Source organism: Condylura cristata, unplaced genomic scaffold, assembly GCF_000260355.1.
Source record: "Condylura cristata isolate star-nosed mole 26May11 unplaced genomic scaffold, ConCri1.0 scaffold00024, whole genome shotgun sequence".
Lineage (NCBI taxonomy): Eukaryota > Metazoa > Chordata > Mammalia > Eulipotyphla > Talpidae > Condylura > Condylura cristata.
In genome coordinates, this window is record NW_004567125.1 from 9355637 (window position 1) to 9363999 (window position 8363).

General features: G+C 61.2%; 1 protein-coding gene across 1 annotated transcript; it reads right to left on the minus strand.

The window, feature by feature from the left end:
* Nucleotides 1–1647: 1647 nt before the first annotated feature.
* Nucleotides 1648–8349, minus strand: IGSF8 (immunoglobulin superfamily, member 8). Its single transcript, XM_004688370.2, has 7 exons — nucleotides 8113–8349; nucleotides 4897–5274; nucleotides 3815–4276; nucleotides 3082–3489; nucleotides 2483–2896; nucleotides 2054–2184; nucleotides 1648–1896 (listed from the first exon to the last, which is right to left on the minus strand). Exons 1-6 carry the CDS (start codon nucleotides 8165–8167, stop codon nucleotides 2069–2071), a joined length of 1833 nt encoding a protein of 610 aa, XP_004688427.1. The 5' UTR covers nucleotides 8168–8349; the 3' UTR covers nucleotides 1648–1896; nucleotides 2054–2068.
* Between the last annotated feature and the right edge of the window lie 14 nt (nucleotides 8350–8363).

An 8363-nucleotide genomic window follows, 5' to 3' on the forward strand; every position in this document is an offset into this window, starting at 1 on the left:
ACTTTGAGAACCTCTGCTCTAAGGAGGTGGGGCCCAAGAGAGCAGATACTTAGGCTGGTGTGGGGGACAGGAGACCCAAAACACAGGCTGAAGAGTTTAACTCTGAGCTCAGGAACTGCTGTCACTGGAAATGACAGACACAAGCTGGGGCTGCTTGGGGAAGATGAGGAGGAAGACAGAGAGGAAGCAGTCAGAAGGCCGCTAGTAGGACTTCAGAGCAAGACTGAACATGTCAGAAAACGTGCGAGAGGCAAGAAGAATCCAAACTTCTGTGGCTGCTGTCTGCCCAGCACGACAGGAGCCTCTGGAGACACATCCCTGTCCCGTCCACCCCTTCCTGGTGGCATCCTGGCCACGAGGAAGCCTCAGAATGGGAGGGCACTAACAACAAGTGGTGAGGGCTTAGGTAGAGGGGACCGAGGCGGCCTCCTGGGAGGACTCATAGCACCTGGCACAGGGACCTCAGTCTGGCCTGGCTCCACCCACTCCTGTCCTGGAATAGGAAGCTGAGCCCCGTAGGGACAGCGGCCTCACCAGCGCCATCCCGGTGTGCCAGCAGGGTCTAGTGGGGGACACAGCGGCTCTGGGAGCAGAAGGGCGAGAAGAGGGAGCCCAGGCTGCTCGCATTCCCAGAGATGGCCTTTGCCTCGGTCAGTTGTAAATGCGGTAGTCCCTGTCCCCCCAAGAAAAGGTGTTGGGTGTGGGCGGGATGCCATGTGGTCTGTTTCAGAGAAACAGGCGAGGCGGGTGGGAGAGAGAGGTGGCTGCTGTATCCACACTCCCTTGGCAGGAAACCCATCACCTGAATGGGCAGGCACTGGGGTGCCAGTAGTCTGTGGTCAAGGATCCAGCCCTGATACTGTCAGCAGCCGGTTCTAGGACTCTGGGCAAAGCATGCCATTTCTCTGGGCCTCTATTTCCCCATCTGTAAAAACAACACTTAGCAAACTAGCAATGCTCAATAAATGTTTCAACAACTGAACTGAAGAAGGTAGACTGGGTGCCTCTTAGGTACAGTGCCGCGAAGATACCCCGGTCACAGGGTCTTCTGGTAAAGACAACTTCAGGAGCCTCTGGCACAGGCGGGGCGTGAGGCCATGCGTGGGGTGAGTGCGGGTTGTGGGCCCCTGACTGCTGCTTTCCTGGTACTTAGGCGGCTGTGTTCTGGGGCTTCTGTTCTGCGGCTTCTGTTCTGCTGCTGTCAGAGGGTAAAGAAGATGGGAAGAAATGGCTGAGGCCTGGACGGGTGAGGGGGCATGCGTGGAGGGGCCCACCAGGCTCTGGGGAGCCGACCTGGACCAGGAGAATAGCCAAGCAGTGTGGGGAACTCAGGAAAGGGCCCTGGCTCTCAAAGCCCCCCTGTCCTGGCAAGAAGGCTGGAGACGGTGTCCAAGCCCAGCTGGCACTCCCCTCCCTCTCTGGACCCAGTTCAAGCAGGAGTCCCCACAGGCACTGGAAGCACCGACAGCTCAGAAGGCAGATGGGACCCAGGTGTCCCCCCCTGGGGTGGGTGGCACGGCCCACAGCGGCCAGATGGTGTTTGTGGCAGGAGAGGCCTGGGTCGTCCAGAATAGCTATCAGCCCCCAACCACCTCTGCCACGCCCCAGCCTTTGTGTCGCCTTCCAGCAGGGAAGACACAGCCAGCCTCAGCTTTAGAAAACAAGTTTATTCACATTTTAGAAAAACTAATTCTGGGAAAGGGAATGGCCTGCCTACCGCAGGTTAGAGACCAAGGACAGAAGGGGGGGGGGAGGAAGTAGGGGGGAGAGGGCCAGGATCCCCCTGGGTCAGGGTTGGTCAAATAAATTAAAGGGTGGGGGGAGGAGAGGGGGTAGGAGTATCCAGGCAACCGGAGGTGGGGGGAGCGGACTGGGAGACAGTCACCACCTGCAGAACTGAAGAAACAGTGGGGACTAAGGGGAGAGCTTAGGGACCCCTCCACCCCTCAACCCCCTGCGGGGTGGGGGCCTGCAAACAGCTGCTCCCCAGAGGCTCCGGGAGGAAGAGCTCATCCCAGGATTGGGATGGAGGTTGGGAGGTCCTTTCCCTCACCTGGAGAGCAAGGGATCACCGCTTCCGCAGCCTCTTCATAAAGCAGCAGGTGATGGTGCCCAGGACTGTGGCGCCCGTGACTAGAGCAACCGCTGTACCCACCAGCAGGGGCAGCAACAGGGTGTCCAGGGCTGGGTGGGAGAGGATGACCGCTCAGGGGTGCCGCTGCCTGCCCACAGCTGTCTCCAGCATCTCTCCAGTAGGCCGAGCACCACCTCCTCCTCCGACACCTCCTCCCTAATACACCGCCCTGCCCTCCTGCCCCCAACACTAGGCGCCCGTGCTCCCATCAAGGACACTAGTCGCCCGTGCTCCCATCAAGGACACTAGGCGCCCGTGCTCCCAGCTGCAGGCTGGGACTAAGGCCTTGGAATGAGGTGATGTGGAGCAGGTGGGTGGGTGGAAGGTGTGAGGGGGCGGGGGGCTCACCATGAGTGTAGGGGTAGATGGTGACAGGTCCCGAGCGGGCGCTGCCTGCCTGATACCAACTGTAGTCCGCGTGCTGCACCCAGGCACTGGGGGCACAGTGGTACACGCCCTCGTCCTCGGGTCCCAAGCTGTGCAACCTCAGCCGATGGCACGTCGGTCCCACCAGCTCCACGCTGATCGGGCCTCCTCCAGGCCGGACCCCCAGCTCTGCCACTCCATCCTGGCCCACACCCCCCACCAGCTGGGCGGGGGCCAAACTCAGTTCCCCCTCTTCTGGCCGCTCCACCCACCAGCTGGCAGCCAGTCGCAGCCCAGGGGGGCCACCCCGCACGGAGATGTTGCAGAGCAGGGAGGCGGTTTCCCCTCGGTACACGGTCCCTCCAGATAGCCACGCCACAGCCTCCAGCACCACACCTACAGAGCCAAAGACGAGGACAGAGCACAAAGGCCAAGGGCTGTCCAAGCAGTCCCCCCAGGGACACCAGGGTGCTCCCACTAGAGGGCTGTGGGGTGAAGGCGTGGGGCTGCTGATGGAGGGAAGAGGGGCAGAGAAAAAGGAAAAGGGCTCTATGTCAGCCCCGTCGAGGGCCTGTCCTCACCTTCCTCCCGCACGTGCACAGGGAGGGGCCGGGAGCGGGCACTGGCAGCCTCCCGAAGTCGGGCCCCGGTTCCTCGAACGTAGGCCTTGGCCAGGCAGCGGTAGGTGCCCGCATCACCAGGCCTGGCAGCCTCCAGCCGCAGCCGGTAGGTTCTAGATGCCACCTTCTCCATGGCAATGTGCCGGCCCTCATAGCCAGGGCCCAGGCTGCCCACGCCCTCTGTGTCCAGCTGGGCTACCAGGCGGCCAGGCCCGTGTGCTCCCGCAGGGGCCATCTCCCAGCCCACGGAGTAGGCCGCGTGGCGGCCCGGCGGGGGCAGCGCCCCTGACACATTGCACAGCAGCTCCAGTGGCTCCCCAGGGCCGATGCGCCGCTCCCCAGGGCCCACTGCCACCGCCAGCTGGCTGGCTGAAATACAGGAGGGAGGGTGTCACGAAGGCAGGAGGGACAAGAGCCCTGGTCACCAACGGAGGCTTCTGCCTCGACAGCAGCAACATGGAGACCCCTGCCTGCCCCTCACAGAGCAGGACCAGTCCCCACACCCAAGGCCCTGACCCTCCACACCCCATTTCTGAGCAGACAAAGCACCCTGGGTCGAACAGGGATGGTGCTCACGACGAGGGAAGGGGGGCTGGCTCCTTGTGAGTCAGACGATGTCTGTTTTGCACCCCTGCGGCCCTGGTGCCCACTGGGACACCCTCCCTCGCCCCTCTGGAGGGTGTGTGGTGCTCACATAGCGTCTGCACGTCCACATGGGCCAGGACAGCCCTCTTCTCAGCGATCTGGGCCCAGCTGCCGTCGGGGTCCTGGATCCACTCAGCTGCTGTGCAGTGGTAGGTGCCTGCGTCCTCAGCCTGGGCACCCCCCACCACCATGCGGTAGCGCTCAGTCCCCTCCTTGCCCAGCCTGAGCTCCCCAGCAGCCAGTCGCTCAGCATAGGGTGCACCGGCCTCCACCGCCAGGTTGGGCCGGAGACCCACCACTTCCTGCAACGTGGGTCGTCCCACGGGTGCCTCGGGCACTGCCCGCCCAAAGGACACCGCCAGGTGTGTGTGCTGCTGTGTGCTCGTTCGTGCCAGGCAGCCAAGGGCCAGCTCCTGCCCCTCGTGGACCGTCAGGCGAGGGGGTGACGTTGGGGCCTGGCGGCCTCGGGGGCCCGGGGCAGTGGCCGCCACCTGCAGCAAGTCTGGAAGAACTGGAGACAATAGCTAGGGTGAGATGGGGGGCCCCATGCACCTCTGCTTCCCATGTACCCCTGCTTCCCTAAATAGACTGGGAGCTCCAAGAGGACAAAGGTTCCGCATGGTGGTACTTCTGTAACTCAGTGATGCCAACAACAGCTCAGTAAATACTTGCTGACCTACCCAGAACTAGCCTGTCACCTACTCATCCTGATATTTGGCCTTGACCCCTGTGGAAAATACTCAGAAAAGTGGTTCTGTCATCCTTCCCTGGAGACAAAGGACCTTATGAGAGCAAGAATATCACGCGGCGCAACTCTCCCACTCCACCTCTGCTTTCTCCACCTCCTCCCCTAGATCTGGAGCTCCTCTACCCTGCAGAGAAGTGGCCAGGATACCGGTAAAGCTAAAGGACCCCCGACCAGGCGGCAGCTCAATACACAGCGCACAGTGAGCTGGAAGGGACCCCGGGCAGGAGTCCTCTGCCAGTCCCGGCTTGTGAGGCGACTCTGGACAAGCACTCACCTCTTGGTTCCTCGGGCTCGTCTGCCAGTGGGCAAACCGGGTTCCACAGGGCCCTCCCATGCCCTGGCTTTCTACCTGTGGGGGGTGGCACGCCACTCGGCACACATACCTCTCAACTCCACCTTGCCACTGTAGCTGCCCAGGTAGTGGGCATCGGTGGAGGGCGTGTAGCACTCATAAATGCCCGCATCCTGGGCCTGTAGGTTGGCGATTCTGAGCACCACAGCGTCGCCCTGCAGGCGCTGCACTTGTACCTCGCCGGCGGCCACTCGGGGTCCAAAGACCGCATAGGAGAATCGGGCATCCCTCGTGCTGACGATGCCCAGCGCAGCTTCTGGGGCCTCAGGTCTGTACAGGAACCACTCGAAGTCCTGCTGGGCTGGGCCCTCATAGCCAGTGACATTGCAGGAGATGGAGACAGCAGTGCCAGCCACACGGTATAGGGGCCCCTCAGGGACCAGCACCTCTCGGGCCCAGCACCCAACACCTGTAGGGAAGGAAGATAAAGGTGGGGATGTCTGGTCTTCATTTGCTTCCTTTCCAGCAGCCTGCTTGACCCGCACAGTAAAAGGAAAGAAAAGCCTGTCCCCAGTTTCTGAGAATAGGGCAAAGGTGATTGGAGAAGAGGTAGAACCAGCTTTGCCTGAACCCCTGAGGGCAGAATGGAGCCATCTGCTTCCAGGTCTAACCTTCCTGACTCCAACTGTCCAGATTTCCTCCCTTCTTCCTCACAGCAGCCTGCAGGGACACATGTTTCCAGGGTCCTCCCTCAGGGCGCAGTTGGGCAGTCTTCTAGCTAAGGGGTTCCACAACCACAGAGCCCCCTCCTTGGCTAGAGGGTAGCTGGCATATTCTTGTCAGAAGGGAGGGTTGGCTCAGCTGTGTCACCTGGACCAGGAGACTCAGACAATGGAGCCAGTGGTCCACGCTGGAGCGTGCACAGAGCAGTCTTCTCACCACACAGTGTCTGCCCCATCCAGCTGTGTGGTGAGCTCACTGCTTCTCCCACCCACAGGACCGCCTGGCAGCTGGCGCTCAGGCGGTGAGAACTAGCCCCTGCTCAGCTCTGGGGTGGACAGTCCCCCGCCCCAAGTGCCTGCAGATCTTCCTAGTGCCAGCTGAGACAGTCCCCCAGCTCCTTAACAAAGCCTTCATTTGCATATGATGGCAGTCATTTACATAAAACTCTTTTGTGGGGAGGCCCTAAACCCCAGAAGCCCCCTCCCACCTAGGAAGGCCAAAACCTTCACATTCCCCCACCCCTCAGAGAGGTGGCCTCAGAGAGCAGGGAGCTCGATTCCTGTACTGATCTATAGAGTGCTGCTATGACATGAGATCACAGAACCCCAGAAAGTAAGCAGGTCTGGGTTGACCAGCTGCCTCCATTTTACAGGAGAGAAAAGTAAGGCAGGGAGCTATAAAGTCTTGGCCAAGATCCTCCTGTCTTGGGTGGCACCCGGGTATCCCTACAGAGGGAATAAGCTAGGGAGGCAGGTGGCGAAGCCCAAAGCCTGAAGCGGTGACCTCACCAAGTAGAACTGTACCTGACGAGCATATCCACACATCCCTGCAGGGGCTGGGCGAGATCACAAGAGTCTGTGGTTCAGCTCTGTGCTCCAGCTCCTCCAGGGCTCCTCTGACTGTCCCACCCAGAAGGGCCCTTGGCCCCTTCTTCCTGTGACTGAGTCACGGGGAAGGGCACATCAGGATGTTGAGGCCCTAGAGCAGCTGTATGGCCTCAGGGTCCCTTCACTTCCCAGGCCTCAGGTTTCCAGCTGGAGAATAGGAGCTCCTCGCTCTGCCAGGGATGGAGTTGTGACTCAGGCCACCTTTGCCCCAGGGTGTTTCATAATCAGGGTGATGGCAGAGACAGTAGAGCAGACACCTTCCCTGGAGGCCTCTGGGAAGACTGCTCAGAAGGGCCCCCTCCCACCTTCTTGGCTCTGCAACTGCTGATCCCCAGAAATCCCCATGGGAAAGTCACTCCACTGCCCTCGGAAACCAGCAGCCAGGGAGCCTTCTCCCAGCCAGGCACCTGGTGTTAACAAGGAGTGGGGTGGAGAGACCGGCTGCTTTGGAGTCAACAGATCTGGGTTCAAATTCCACCTAATGCTCCCTAGTTGTGTTGTCTGGGGCAATTACTCCCTTTGCTTCATCTGTAAATGAAGCAGTGGGTGCTCTGTCTCAGCAGTTCCTCCTGGCTCTGTGCACTACTCCTCACTCACCCCACCCCAACCCCAGCTCATCCCTGCTCCTAGCTGCCCACTGGGAAAAGCGAGCAAGTGCTAGGCAACCAGCACAAGGCTCCTTCCCTTAAACTGCCTCCTGCCTCCCCAGGGCCCCAAGGAGAGGCCTCTTTCTGGTCCCCGCAGAGCCCAGGGCCCCAAGGAAATGCTGTGGTCTGGAAGCAGACAGTGAACTGCGTCATCCTGTGCTTTGACTGGCAGCTCTGAATCCAGGCGACAAGACCACTCTCCACCCCCAATCTGGCTGCACTCTTATTTTAAGGCCTTCCGTCTCCTGAACATAAACACAGGCAGTCTCACTGTCCCCACGCCATAATCCTCCCCTGACCACCTCCTACAGGGAGCCCTCCAGTTCAGGCCAAAACAATCCCACTGTCCTTATGCATTCATGGAGGGTTGACCAAAACATCCCACCATGAACACCCAACACAGCACATACAGGGTGCTTGAAGGTCCCTGCACCTGTCTCCATGTATCCCGGTTTCTCTTAGGGTAAGGAAACCAGGATTAAGGGGTGTGACGCTAGACTGACCACAGAGCCAAGTGTCATGTGAGAGAGGGGAAGTAGAACATAGAGGGGACCCACAGTGGGGGGGGGGGTGTGTGTGAGAGGGACCTGCCCCTAGCCTCTTATGTTGGTTTGGGGGGGGGGGTAGGGCAATTAGGGAAGACTTCAAAGACAGAGCAGAACCGGCCCTGGGCCTCCAGCCAAGTCCGAGCAATTAGGAAGACCGACAGGCACTGCCCACGCAGGGCAGGGCGAGCACCCAGAGCTGGGCCTGAAGCTAAGTCTGAGGCACGGGAGTAGGACCCTAGGCCCTGCGTGTGCAGTGCTGAGAAGTGGAGACTGGTCCAGAGCCCTGGCAGTCCCAGAAAGCCAAGGGGTGCGTCCTCCGGCGCCCTGCCCCGGGCCTAGAACTGGGGAACCTTAGCCTAGCCTACCCGGACCGGCTCCAGGCGGCCACGAAGGGCAGTTGGGCGCCGAGCCCAGGGGGAGGCGCCCAACGGAGAAAGGGTTGCGAGGCCAAGGGACTGCAAGGCAGGCACCTGCTTTGGGGTCCGGGCGGGGCCGCACTTACCCAGCATCAGCAGGAGCAGCAGCAGTGGCGGCGCCGCGGGGTCCGGGGCGCCCATCCTGCGGGGCCGGCTCTGGGGAGGCTCCGAGGGGCAGCGTGGGCTCGGGGTTGCCGGGGGCTCGGGGGGCGCATGCCCGGGTGGGGGCACGAAGCGGAACAGCGAGGCGTGGGTGCGCGAAGCTAGCCGAGCGGAGCGGGAGCTGCCAGATCCCCTCCCTCCTCCCGCCTCCTCTCCCAGCTTCCGCCCGCCCGCC

Coding starts and splice junctions, on each gene's coding strand:
- IGSF8 (XM_004688370.2), bottom strand. CDS start 8,167: ATGGGCGCCCCGGACCCCGCGGCGCCGCCACTGCTGCTGCTCCTGCTG. Junction 2,897..3,081: donor TGTGCACGTGCGGGAGGAAG/GTGAGGACAGGC, acceptor TTGGCTCTGTAG/GTGTGGTGCTGGAGGCTGTG. Junction 2,185..2,482: donor CATCTACCCCTACACTCATG/GTGAGCCCCCCG, acceptor TCTCCCACCCAG/CCCTGGACACCCTGTTGCTG.